At 53.8% G+C, this 13764-nt stretch overlaps 1 protein-coding gene across 1 annotated transcript; it reads right to left on the reverse strand.

The window, feature by feature from the left end:
• Window positions 1–1095: 1095 nt before the first annotated feature.
• On the reverse strand, window positions 1096–12952 carry SYNDIG1L (synapse differentiation inducing 1 like). Its single transcript, XM_052696465.1, has 4 exons — window positions 12834–12952; window positions 5641–6093; window positions 4361–4498; window positions 1096–2761 (listed from the first exon to the last, which is right to left on the reverse strand). The coding sequence occupies exons 2-4, from the start codon at window positions 6067–6069 to the stop codon at window positions 2603–2605; spliced, it is 726 nt and encodes a 241-aa protein (XP_052552425.1). The 5' UTR covers window positions 6070–6093; window positions 12834–12952; the 3' UTR covers window positions 1096–2602.
• Window positions 12953–13764: the final 812 nt, after the last annotated feature.

The following is a 13764-nucleotide window of genomic DNA, read 5'->3' on the forward strand; positions in this document are numbered from 1 at the left end:
CAGATGGACACCCTGCACTGTGCCCTCTCTGGCCTTGTGGTGTCACCAGCCCAGGGCAAGGGTTAGAGGTGCTGGTAGGACCACGGTGCTGAGATGGGCATTTTTGGGCAGTGGGCCTGGGGGGCTGCAGGATCCTGCCCATGCAGTAGGTTGGGGCTGGGGGTGCAGAACCTGCAGCAGAACCTGCAGCCCCTGTGGGGAAGGCTCAGTTGCAAATAGGTGTCATAATTTAGATTAATGCCCCATGGGGTCAGGACAGCTATGGAACTCTGCCATGGAGCTGAGGATGCCGAGGGGTACTGGGGGAGAACATGAGGGAATAATCTCTTCTGTGCCTACTGATTGGGTTTGATTTTTTTTTTAATTTTTCTTAGTTCAGTCACATTTCTGAACCTCTCCTGTTCCCTGACTGCTGTGTTCACTGCCTTTCTGCTTGTGCTCCAGCAGCTGCAGCAGACGCTGGGTGTCTGTGATAAGTTATTCAGCAGCAGTTTCTGTGCTGGTCCTCAGATTTCAATTTCCACGTTTCCCTTCAGGCTGTTTCCAGCTAATTTCTCCATTTGCATAATACCTCCCTTAGGGATGTGCTTGCTCGGCCCCTTTTCCCCTCTTTACAAGTTCATCAGAGATTCAGGCTATTAGTGGAAAACACTTTAATTCTGTTGGTCCTCCAGCCCAGTCCTTTCCCCTGTGCCTCCAATTAAAGAAGGGGCAGGAATGAGACATGGAAAAGGTTGGGTATGGTCCTGCAGGGACCAGGAGCTGGACCCAGAGATGTGCAGGGAGATCTTCCTTGAACACATTTTATTTGAAGCTTTTCCTCCAGGCAGAACAGCCTGAACAGCAATCTTCCAGCCTCTCTCTACCCAATTCTTGTCCCCCCTCATGGCTAACAGCCCATGCCATCGCAGCACAGGCTGCTGGCTGTGATGCACACTGCAGCACGGCTCCCCCCCCACACTGCCCAGCCATCAGCTGGATGCTCATCTCCTTGGGGAGCCACAGAACACCTTCAGCTGTTGGCCGTCTCAGCACTCCCACAGAAGCCTGCAGAGCTCACCTCTTCCCTCTGCAGACCTGCGTTAGCACAAAGTGTTGTTTTGCCTGCTCTTTTATTAGCTCATCCACATTATAAAACATAATGGGAACTTTCAGAACTGCTTCTGAACAGGTCTCTGATGTGCTTCTCTCCTTTATGGCTCGAGTACAACAGGAATTGCAGATACTAACATGCTTCTTTAGGATGAAATGTACATGTGAGGAGCACACTGTGCTACTTGCAGAGCCAGCGGCAGAGGGGTGAGAGGGCACCAGGGAAGGGGTGAGGAAAGGCCTTTGAACCGAGTGCTTTGAGGCAGTCACTGCCTTAGTGTCCATCCCTGAAGCACTTGGTGTGTCACTGGCAACATACAAATTGACAGAAGTCAGTTGTAGGCATGGATGTACCGTACTTCCTAGTCAGCAGAGGCCTCTGGGCAGATGGAGATGCCCCTCTCCAAGATGTGGGAAGGAGTATGTTGGGGTCTCCCCATTTCCTGTGTTCCCCTCAGGCCTCCGCCTCTCTGGATCCTTGCTTCCAGCACCCACCTGAGCTCTGCATGCCATGCCAGTCTTGTGCTCCCCACTCCTGGTGTGCAAACCCCCAGCTCAGTGTTGAGAGTTAAGATCTTCCCCCCACACCCCGCAGTCTTGTTGTGGGCAGCAGTTTCCACTTCAAATATCTCCAGATCACCATGGGATGCCAGCCCTTCTGGAGCTCTGAACTACAGTTACTGGTACAATCATTGTGAACACTGGAAAACCTTGTGGATTTTGCTACCATCTTTGGTGATCAGGTCGACTGTCTGCAAGCACCAGCTTGCATTTCTTCTTGGTTCTCATCTGGAGCAGGCTAGCTACTGTATGTCCATCTGGAAAGGATGCAGAGAGCACCCCAGAGCATGACTTTTGGTGATGTTCATGCTGCACCCTCTTCCTTTGCTGCAGCTGGAGGGCCAGGTGCCACTCATGACACTGATAGGAGATTGTTGTCCCCATCATAGGAATCCTGAATCCACACCAGGGCCCCAAATGCCCAAAAGAAAGAGCAGTCGTTCCTCTTTGCCTGCCCCCTTCATGGGCAAAGCCTGGGCATCGGTGGTGGCTGTCCCCACTGCAAGGTTGGGAGAGCAAGTGGTGGCCCTGGAGCAGAATGGTGGCAGTAGCCAGCAGCAGCTTTTACACATGTTCCAGTGTGGTCCTCCTGGCCCCAGCGGTCAGGTCACTGCTCAGTTCCCTGCTGTCAGATGGTGTCACCCCACAGTACCAGGGAGGACACAGAACAGTTGAAGCTGGAAAAGGACTTCCAGGGGGCATCTGGTCCAAGCCCTGCTCAAGCAGGACCTCCTAGGAGCTGCTTGCCCACGGCCACGTCCACGTCCAGGTGGCTTTTGAGTATCTCCAAGGATCTACTGTGTGTCTGAAAAGGGAAAGAGCTGGCACGGGGTATCCAAGGTCCTGCTATGCCAGAAGCCCTTGCAAGCACTGGCACCCTGTGCTCCACAGGAAGGCTTGATCCCAGGAGGACTGGTGGCTGGGGACCATGCTGGTGTGCAGGCAGCAGTTACACGTGGCCCCCCTTGGAGAGATATGCGATAAGTGCCACCACCACCCCGACGTACACGCCTGTACCGATGGTTATAGAGAGCGCGGCAAGGAAGAGAGCTCGGCGGGAAGCTGAGCTGGCCAAGTGGAAATCTCCTTTGGAGACAGCCTTGCTGGTCTGGAAGGAGAAGAAGCACACACTACTGTACCTTCTCACCTGTGTGCAACAGGCAGCCACACGCAGAGGGATGGATGTGCACGAGCTGAAGCATGCCTCATTCAACTGCTGAAGCTAAAAGTGGGATGTACAGGCACCCAAAAACATGCCAAATTAGAGGTCCGTATTCTGCTATTCAAAGCAAGGAGTCTCAGATAAGTGGCCTCACTGTTGTCCCCTCTGCAGATGTCCCTCTCTGAATGAACCTGAGAAGAGCCCTAGGCTAGTGCTGTGTTTTTTGATATTTAAATTTATCGTGGAGTGCATTCTAATGTGGTTATGTCACTGTGCTTTGCGAACAGATTTTGTTGCCTTGAGTGGGCTAAGTGGGAAGTCTGCTGATGCTCTGCATTTTTGCTGATCACTCTGTATTTAAAAAGATCTCAGGAAGAATACTGTGACTATGTAGGAGCTGTGGCTTATGTGCTTTCTAAGTGTACAGCTGAATCAGCTGGCTACCTTATCCCAGGAGTGCTAGGAGAGCATCAAACTGAGGGAACAATAGGCCATTTAGAATCATAGAATCATTAAGGTTGGAAAAGGCCACTAAGATCATCCAGTCCAACCAGAAGCTCATCCTCACCATGCCCACTAACCATGTCCCTTGTGCCACATGGACACGTTTCTTGAATACTTTATGTTTAATGACATTTGAAAAGATTTTGTTTGATTCTGAATCTGAAGATTTTGAATCTTCAGCTGAAACTTATTGACAAAGAAGGGCCAGTGAAGCCAGCAATGAAGGTGATGTGAGTGCTAGCTCACCGACTGGCAACTTCCAGCTGCCCTGTATGCTCGGGGTGCACTCAGAGCTGCTGTCAGCATTGCTCATGGCTGGTGCTCTAGTTGACCTGTTAAAATCAGGGTAGACACTGTGCATAGATACAGCCAAAAAGATATTCTTTGCCCCACAGAGTGAGTCCGAGTGGTAATTATAGCAGAGCTACGTTTGAATTGTGTGAAGCACATTATCACATGGAGAATGCAGCATGCCATGCTGTACCATGTGCAGAAACATGAAATCAGCCACTTTGCAGGTCCCAGTCCTCTTATTGGCTCTGTTCCAGATGCTACTGTTACACATTTACGAAGCTTTCCAGCTTCACACAGCCTGGTGCAAGCACACACAATTTAATGTGTGAGGAGCAGAAACAAAGGTATGGTGATATGGGGACCAGAGTCTCCATATGCTCTGCAGAGCATGAGTAGCAGGTGGGATCACAGAGCAGGGTCTCATTACTGCTGGAGAATGGGAGGGCAGATGGAAAATGCCATGTTCCTTTGCCTTGCTGGAGGGTGAGACCCAGGAGCAACAGGAATCCCAGTTCCCTGAATTGCACCTGAATGCCCAGGAGAGCAGTTCAGCTGCCAGCAGCTGAAGAACTTGCACTTTCACAGCAGCTATACAGACATCCAGCAGCAAGAAGCACCCCTTGCCCCGGCCCTCAGAGGTCTGGGCACAGAGATGGCAACAGGATGACCTGTGCCCTGCAGGACCCTTTGCTGCAGGGCTGAGCACATGCAAGAGAGCAAAGAAGCCCACGGCTGGGAATCTCTTACCCCTTGGGAGAAGTAGAATGCAGCAATTCCCAAGGGCCAGAAGCAGCACAGCATGGAGAACAGGGCCAGGCCAAGGTGGTCTCGGGGGGGGAGCATCAGGAATTGGTCCTCACTTTCACTGTCACTAGAGGAGTCGCTCTGCAAAGATAAACAAAGTCAGGGCCTGCAGGGAGCTGCACCCGCACCTCCATGAGCTGCCCCGCAGCCCTGCTGGCCCAGCCACTGCTCCCAATGACCCCACGTGCCCTGCAGCCCTGTCCTTCCTCCTAGCTCCTGCTCAGTCCTGCTCCAGGTCCTCACATACCTCCCAGCTTCACATCCAAGGCCTGAGTTTCAGAAATCTTCTGGCAGCTCAGCCGGGTTTGGTGAGGAAAGTCGTGGCTCAGCACATTCAGGCACTTCGGCTCCCTGCCAGAACACTGCTGAGCTCACCGGCTGGGGTCTAGGATTTCCCTGCGAGATATTCTTACACTGAGATATCTGGAGCTTTGGCGGAGCTGGCCGTTTGTCAGCTTAAACAAACTTAAACAAAGTGCCTTAACCCCATTAGGGACCGGCAGATCGATATCCTGCTAAAGTAATTTAGAGATTGAAGGAAAGCGGTTGAATTGGAGCCTCCATCACGGTGGCAGTGTGTTCTGCCCTCTTAGCAATCCCATTTCTCACGTCACTGCCATCAGCTTGCCTGTGTTTGGCCACGGCCTGCCCAGCTGAGCTGTTTGGCAGCGATGTGTGCTGTGGGAAGCCACGGAGAGGTGGGGAGAGCTGAGGAAGTCATGCCACAGGCCCTCAGGGTAGCAGCAGAGCTGTGCCAGCAGATGGGCACTGGCTCCAGCATGCTCTGGGGACCTGCCAGGTCCTGGGTAACGTGCAGAATGAGGCTGCTTTGCCAGCTTTATTCTTTCCCTGCAAGATCCATCCTGCTCTGATATATTAAGCTTTCTTGCACTGACATCATGCATGTGAATGTCGCTGTTATGCAACAGCAGCGCTGTTTCCCATTACATTCAGCAACACGGTGGCCACAGATTGCCCTTGTCAAAGGGTTCCTGTCACCATAAGCTGCAGAGATGGCCCCGGCTTCCAGGCTGCCAGCAGAAAAGCTGGTGACCTTCTGAGGTCCATGCTTAGGGGAAAGAGCGGGAATTTTAAGCAGAAAGAAGAAATTCTGGGTGCACAGAGAATGAGGAGAAAGGAGAGAGTGGGGTCTGGGAGGGCAGGCAAGCACAGCCCAGTCACCACGGGAGGTATGTTATACCAACCCTCCGCACAAAGCTCACCTCGTACTCCTGGAGCTCCTCCTCCTCCACCTCATAGGACACTGTTTGGATGCGGATGTCACTCTCTACCAGGCAGGACCCTTGTACATCATGCCCATCAGGACTGTCAGACAGAACCTCTTTACCTTCTGTAAAAGTGGTCTCACAGCTCTCTGTCTTGCTGTCCTTTGCCTTGAGAGCAGTCTCATCTTTCACAAGGATGAAATTGGGGCCATACAAGGCTTCCACAGCCAGCTGCAGGGAGCTGGCATCCAGCAGCTGGTGAGTCCTGGCTCCGCCAGTGTTTTGGAAGATGTAGGAGTACAGTTTCCCTTGGCAGTGGTGGCCGGGGTAGTCTTGGCTGTGGTGCTGGTGGTAAGAATAGCTGCTGTGGAGGTGCCCGTTAGCCTTGGCCAACAGTGGGTCCTGGAGCTCACGCACACTCTCCATGCTGTTGGCAGGGTAAGAGCAATCCTGTGGGAGCAGAGAGGAGAGGGGGTGTAACCTCCACAAGGCAAGGCAGTGGGGAAGCCATTGCCCGTGCAGAGCCAATGTCAAGATGAGCAAGGCAAGAGGGAATACGATTTGCCAGTGTGAGGGAAAAGAAGAGCCCTCCCCCACTTCCCACAGCTTGAACGCTCTCCCACCAAAATGAACATCTTCTCATCCCTCCCAGCTGGTAGAAAGATAAGGATCCAGCCATGCAGCCAAGTGATCTGGTTCAGGCTGGATTAAGATTGCTGTGTCCATAACATATCTTGATATGGCCATGTGCAGCCTGATGGGAGCAGTCCCTCTGCATCTTTAGAGCTGGCTCATAATCTATACTGCTACAAAGCATGTTCAGATAGTGGTTTCATGGACACGGGACAGTCTCTAGGGGCTCTTTTGTGGCTGGGCTAAGGCTGGGGTGTGGGGAGGCAACGGCTGAGGAAAGCCAGGAGCCTTTGGCTACTGGTGCCAACACCGGTTTCTTCCTCAGGAAAATTCCAATCCTTACTCCCTTCCTCCATTTCAGAGCACTGAAACACTCTGCTGCCTTCTTTTTTTTTTTACATGAAATTTTCTGAGATGAAACATTTCAACCCTATTTCTTCAAAGGAGCGCTTACTGTTTTGGCTTTCCAGCCCACCTCAGCACATAGAAAATGTGTAGTGAAATATCAGAATCCCCCAGGAGAGAGGAATGATCGCTTTGCGCTGCTCAGTATCCATGTGCTCTCTTTTCCAGCCCTCCCTGCATGCTCCCAGCTGCTGGAGCGTGCCACCCTCCTGCCTTGCAGCCCCAAATGTCACTCTGCTCCCCAGAGACCTCTGCAGCTGCTTCCTCTGCTGGATGCTGCAAAGCAGAGCACACTGCTACCTGCCATAGGGCTCCCTGTGGTGCCCTATCGACGGCAGGAGCATTGCTTTGGCTTCGAATCAATCCTCAGAAAGAAAATATAAATGAAGAAGTTGAAGTTGAGGACTCCAGGAAGCAAAAAGCCCAACTGCTTCCCACAAGGCTCTGTTCACTTGGCCAAATTCTGCCGTACTGCACAGTTTTTAGTGCCACAGCCTGTTGTAAATGTCCCTGTTGATGGGCTTTGTGTTGGCAGCAGTTGGCACATTTTAGAAAGCTGTTTAGGAAAATGAAGCCATTCAAAAGTACTCCCACATTGCTAAAACACTGCACGAGTGCTCTCTACACCTCCCTCCCCAAAATCATTGTCTGCTTTCTTTGCCCTCCCACCTTGCCGATAAGGTACTCAATGGCTCACGCAGCAGATGGCCAGGAAGTATTTCCACAATATTTAAGGGTGATGCACGTTGGTATCACAGAAATTTTCATTTCCTGCACAGACCAAAATAATTATGCTCACCTCAATATGCAATCCAGATTTATAACAACATCATAGAATGGCTTCGGTTGGAAGGGACCTTAAAGAACCAACACCTTGATGTGGGCAGGGTTGTCATCTGCTAAATCAGAAACTGGATCAGGTTGCCCAGAGCCCCATCCAATATGGCCTTGAATTCCTCCAGGGATGGAGGAATTTTTCGTTATAAAATAAACAATTAGGACTGACCAGTCTCTGCATCACCTGAGTGTAGCAGCCCAACTAGGACCCCAACTCCAGCAAAGCTGCTGGTTGTGGTGAGGCTTCAGCATCTCCAAGAATGTTTCTGGCTGCACTACCAGATGTGGCTGCACTACCTCCCTGGGAGGGAGCCGGCAAGGGGATGCTGCAGGTGTGGAGGTTGCTGCTTATCACAGGCGAGACCATCAGCACTGATTTTGAGGAGGGAGAGAGGACTGCTTACAGAACTGGGTAGTGTGCACAGTGTGAGTGAGGGACAGAAAGAAGGGAAAGGGGCTGTGAGGAATTAAGAACCCGATAGCCAGCCTGGGAGGGAGCAGGGAGTGTTCAGGATGGGAGCTCTGAAAAACAAGCAGAGATTGGACACAGTGAAGCCACCAGTAACTCACAGCAAAACCTCAGCAAAAAAAAAAAAAAAAAAAAAAAAAGCCATGAGAAATGATGGGGCAGAGCAGGAAGAGCACCCCTACACAGCTGGGCTGCTGCTGGGCAGAGATCTGCTCACGTAGGGCATCTCAGGGGGTGGGGTCAGATGATGAGACATGGGCTGGCTGACTTGAGTCACATCTAAGAGCATTCCACGATTGTAGAGTGACCTGCACTAAACTCCTTTCCTTGTTGTCTTTCACTCTGAGGAGTATATGATGATTTAGAGCCTAGTGGAGATCAGGGCTACAAAAACACTACAGGTAGGAATTGCAGGAAGAGGGAGGCACAGCGCCAGCTACGCCAGCAGGAATGAAAAGATCTTTCCCAAACCCTATGTGGTTTATTGGGATAGTACATAAGATTTAGCCACACTAGGACTTCACAAAGTAAGCCTGGTAATAATTATCTAGGCTTGGAGGAAGAGGAATGAAGCAGGCTGATGAAAGCAAAGAAGATGTAAAAGCCCAACTTGGAAAGAGCAGACATTCTCTGTCCTCATTACAAGCATGACAGTGTAGCATGGAGACCAATTAGACCTATGGTGCTGGCAGCAGGCAGCAGCAGTGAGATACTCTCAGGCACAAGGTGCCCAAATATAGGTGTACACATGGCATAGGGGCATAACACCCTGGGGAACACAGTGCCCCACGCCTCAGCCCTGCACACTCTCTATAGTCAGGCTGAGCACTGTGGCCAAGACAATGAGTGCTGTCCCTGAAAGCTGCCTCCTCACCCTGAGCACCACAAACATGTTTCCAGAGAAGCTGCGGGAGCCCATCCCTGGGGGCACTTGAGGCCAGGCTGTATGGGGCTCTGGGCAGCCTGACCTGGTTGGGGCAGCCCATGCCTTGGGATCAAGGGGACTTTGAAGTCCCTTCAACCCAAGCCTTTTTGTGATTCTATAAACCATTGGGCTGGGCTCTCCCTAGCTCTCTTGGTTTCCCTGCAGAGCAGGAAAACTGCTTTGAGTACTGCGGTCTTTTCCAACCAGGTATAGAAGGAACCAAAATAAGGCACGACAATGAAAACATACCAAATTCGGATCGGTGCATGACGCAGACCACCTCCGCAGCCCATCCCTATGGCTGCCCCAGGTTGGCCGTGCAGCACCCGCTGAGACCCTCGCACAGATGCTGCCTGCGATTAGTCCAGTTAATGATGAATTAAGTGGTTGTTCCAGGAATCAATCATCAGCTAATTGCCTTGTCAAGCAAACACTCTGCCCTACTCCTTGGGCTCATTAGAAGGCCGTGATTGCGCTATGTGTCCTCACATTCCCGAGTGAGAAGGGCAGCCTGGCCTGGCCTAGGGCACCGGGCAGGTCAGAGCGCTCAGGAAAAATGGGGAAAAACAGCAAATCGGTCTCTGGGGTGGCTCAGCTGCAGCGATTTCCCCCGGCCGCCGTGGGTAGAGGTGGCCGCTAGGTGTCCCAGGCGGTCCACGCAGCGCGGGGGCTGCGGGGTCCCCAGGTGTCCCCGTGAGCCGGGAGCGAGTTGGGGAGGGGCAGCGGGTTGGAGGAGGGCGGCGGCGATGATACGCCTGGCTGTGTGGGTGGTGAGGTGTAAAATTAGCACGTTTGGGCCCTCTCGGTGTCCCCTTTTTTAGCTGGAGAGATGCAAACGAATAAACAATGCTGCGAGCGGGAGATCCTGCAAGATGGCAAGGGAGATGGGGGGATACAGGGGATGCCCCGCTGCTGGAGGCAATGGGGTGCCATGGGGCAGCTGCCTGCTTTGTGCCTGGATGGGCCCAGGATGAGGCTAGGAGAGCTCTCGAGGTGCCGACAGCTGCGTTGGGACCTTCATCTCAGCTCCCAGGACTGAAACGCTTGCCCCCAGCCAATCTTTGCCCCCAGCAGCAAGCCCTAGTGAGCCAGTGGGAGTGAGCTGTGCCAATTGGAAGTGATGGACAGCTCTCACCAGACGCTTCTACACGTTGCAAAATGTCAATTTGTGGACCAAGAGGAGTCGCTAGGGGCTAGTGCAAGTCAGCACAGTGACTCCAGTGCGGGGAGGCTGTTGCTCAGCATCGTAGCTCTTGGAAGAAACAGCCCAGGAGAGAGGTCTGCCCAACATCAGGGGAAAGTGCCTTCTCACATTTTCTGCCCCAGAAGAACATCAGCTCAGACCAAGTTCAGGCTTCAAACTCCCCTTGCTCAGCTCAGGATCATCCTAAGGACATACTGTTTGGCTGCTGTCCTCTGGAGGGACGCATATTGGCACCCCTCCCTCGGTCTAATGTCTGCTTAGATATGTCCGTGAGAGCAGAGTTGCTCAGAATTAGAACTGTGAGCCTGGTGCTCTGGCCCAGACAAGCTCTCTGCCCAGATACCTGCATGCGCTGTGAGCCCCAGCCACAGAGCATCTCACAGAGTTCCCTGAGGATGTGCTTATTGCCAAGATGTTCTCACTGCTGCAGGAAGGCGAGCAGAAGCTCATGCATGTGGGTTGTAATTTTACTCATGGCTGGTTTCTCTGTGCTAGTGGTTCCAGTCTTCAGTTTCACATAGATTTTCTCCATTGCTGTTTATTCCTAGCACTGAACAGAACATGACTGCCACCCTACATGCCTCCAACTCTTCTTTCAGCTTTCTCATTTCACTCATATCCTCTGCTCCAGACCGATCATATTCACCTCAAGGCTCTCCCTCTGTCTGTGAGCTCCCCAGGGCTATGGCACCCTGACCACGTCCTGTCACTCAGCTCGAGTTGACCTGCAAAGGAGACCCCACTTTTACCCAGGCAAGAGGCCTGGGCCAGCTGAGGGCAGAATAAGGACACAACAGGCAGCTAGTGGTTGTCACCAGTGAGGACAGGGAAACATCCACCCCTTCCAGAGGGTTTGAGATGGGATGAAGCCATGTGCTCTCTCCATGTCCCCCTGCTATCAGACAAGGCTGGCAACGTACATCAGTTATTAGGAACTGCTCATTTGTCTCTATTTAAAATACATACGTACAAATGATTCATGAGCTCCTTGAAGGTTGGCGCTGCTATCACCTCTCTTCCTCACTTTGCCTGTTTATGTTATCCTCTATCTGCTTTCATTCAGCTCAGGGGGATTTCCTTCTCCTGGGGCATCACTCTTCTCCTCACAGCTCAGACGTTTCACTTATTTGCCAATAATCTGCTCTCCCTTAGACTGTGGACATGGCACATGTCTCCTTCACTTTTCCAAACCCAAAGTTTCCCACCATGGCCTGTGAATAGCATACTGATGTCCAGCACACGAGCACATTGCGCAGACTTCAGCTGGTACCCCTGCCAATAGGTGCCGTGCAAGCCAAATGGTGCTAATATCTGCTACTGCCAAAGAGATGGAGGCATCGGGTGGGGATTTGCCCCCCGTGCTTAGGAGGCTCCCACTGGTGGCAGCTACACAGTTTTTCAATGTCTCTGTTAAGCACTCTGCTCCAGGCTCACCGGAGCACTCGGACTACTTTGCTGCCTTCTTCACTTCATTGACAAACAGCAGCAGTAAGGACTATTGAGAGGAAATCTATAAAGGGCTTTCCCCCCTCTCAGCACCGTGTTTTGGCTTTTCAGCCAAAAACACCAATCCTTTGCCCATCACTAATTCTACAGACAGAGAGAAGCTGACTCAAAGTCCAGCCTAAAAAGACCCTCTCGGAGCAGTGGGCAGAGGAGTGCCACGAGCAGTGCTGCCAGGCCTGGTTGCAAGGGCCCCAGGGCAGGGAGGGGATCTGCATCAAGCAAAGGCAGGGATACGCTGTGCAAATTCACCGTGCTGGAGCTGCAGCAAATTACTCACTCTTTAATAACGGTGTTTATTACCTGCCTCTGATGGTGGTTCAGGGAGCTGAAGCGAAGCCGATTCAGCTCCCCAAAGCTTTCCATCTGCCAGCCATTTTCATGACAACAGAAACTTTTGCTGGAGAAAAGCAGTCGGTGCCTTTTTGATTGGGTAATTCCTTCTCCTGACAGCCCAGAGTAACCAGCCTCGTCCCCGGGAGGCTGGGGCTGCGTGCCCTGTGCCTGCAGGCAGCCTCAGACCCTGCTCTCCCGGCCGCCCCCGTTGTTTGCCCAGTGCTGCCTTCCACTCGGAGTCTTCCCATGGAAAAGGGTTCTCCTGGGGTGGTGCAAAGGAAATTTGCTTCTCGGAGGCAAAACAAGCAACCCAGTACAGCGCGTCGGTGCAGAGCAGCGTGGGTCCTGTGCAACCTGCAGCAGCTTTGGAGAACGCATCACCAACGTAGCGATGGTCAGCTCCGGAGAGCACTTCTCTTTCAAACTCCGAGCTGCAGACGCGAGCCCGGCAAGGCTGCTCCGGAGACACGCGCGGAGGCTCAGCCCGTACGGGTCGTGTTCCGCGCAGTTCCGCACTGCCTCGGCCCTTCAGCACCGAGCTCCTCGCTGCCGCCGCCCTGCACGCTCCAGGGCGGCCCGGGCAGCTCGGACAGCCCAGCAGAAGGGAAGCCCCAAACTTCGGAGACCCGCCGGCTGCCTCCCATTCCCGCGGCAGCCCCAGGTGCCTCTGCAGCCCCTCGGCCGTAGTCAGCCTCAGAAACTTTTACCGAAACCCTTCCCTTTCGTCCACCCCGGCACCTATGAACGGTAATATCCCCCCGGGCGCCGCCACCCTCTCTCTCCGAGTCGCAGCCCTAACAGCCCCTAGCACATTTTCCCAGCCCGAGGTGCTCCCCAGAGCAAACCGCATCCCCCCCACCCTGAGTAGGCTCCCTTACCTCGGCTCAGCCGCCAAGTTGAAGCGGCGGCGGAGCGGCGGCGGGCATGACTGCGGCGGGGCCGCCTGGGGCCCGGCGGGGCTGCGAGGGCTGCGAGGGCTGCGGGGAGCGGCGCGGCGGAGCCCCGGGTGGCGGGCGGCGGCGGGCGGTGCAGCAGCGCGGCGGGCGCGGTGCGGCAGCAGAGCCCCCGGCTGCGGCTGCACCGTGCTCCGCCGCTCTCGGTCGTGCCGTTTCTGGCTCCCGGCAGCCGCTACCGAGATCTGCGCGTCGCCAGCGCTCCTTTTCTGAGCTCCTCTCCTCGGCGTGGTTTCTCCTCCCGCTGGGTTAGAGAGAGAAGAGGAAAGTCGCTGCCTTCTCTGCTCCCTGCCTTTGGCACCGCGCAGCCCCTGCCGCTCCCCTGATCGGCCGGAGGGAGCCCCCTGCAAGAGCTTAAAGGGAGAAGGGAATGGGATTTGTCGCTCTGTCTTCAGCCAAGTACGATCCTGCCTTCCTCTGCAGGGACCCCGGGCAGCTGCAGGATTGGCCTCACATTCGCTGGGCAGCGCTCTGGTTGAGGGGAGTGAGTCCAGATTCACACCAGTACGACACGAGATGGCACCGATTCTGCGAGTCTTCCACTCCCCTACTCTGTCCAGGCGATGCTCCAGCAGCTCCTCAAGCTCTGCACTCCCCACCTGCTCCTGAGCTCCCCAGAGCTCAGCTCCTCCCCCGGCTCAGCAGGAGCGCACGAGGATGAAGAGTGGCTCGTCCAGGGCTAGGGACTGGGGCACCTCATCGACTCAGGCTCCCAGTGGGGTACACATCTGTCTAGGTGCTACATGGCACTGCATCATATAGTTTGGCAGCAGGACCAGGCTCTGGTCCTCACATCGAGGACTAGCGACAAGTGTTGCAGCTGGCTGCAAGCTCTCTGCAGGCAAAGCGTGTGTCC

This window comes from Tympanuchus pallidicinctus, unplaced genomic scaffold (genome assembly GCF_026119805.1).
Source record: "Tympanuchus pallidicinctus isolate F22 unplaced genomic scaffold, pur_lepc_1.0 scaffold3, whole genome shotgun sequence".
Taxonomy (NCBI): Eukaryota; Metazoa; Chordata; class Aves; order Galliformes; family Phasianidae; genus Tympanuchus; species Tympanuchus pallidicinctus.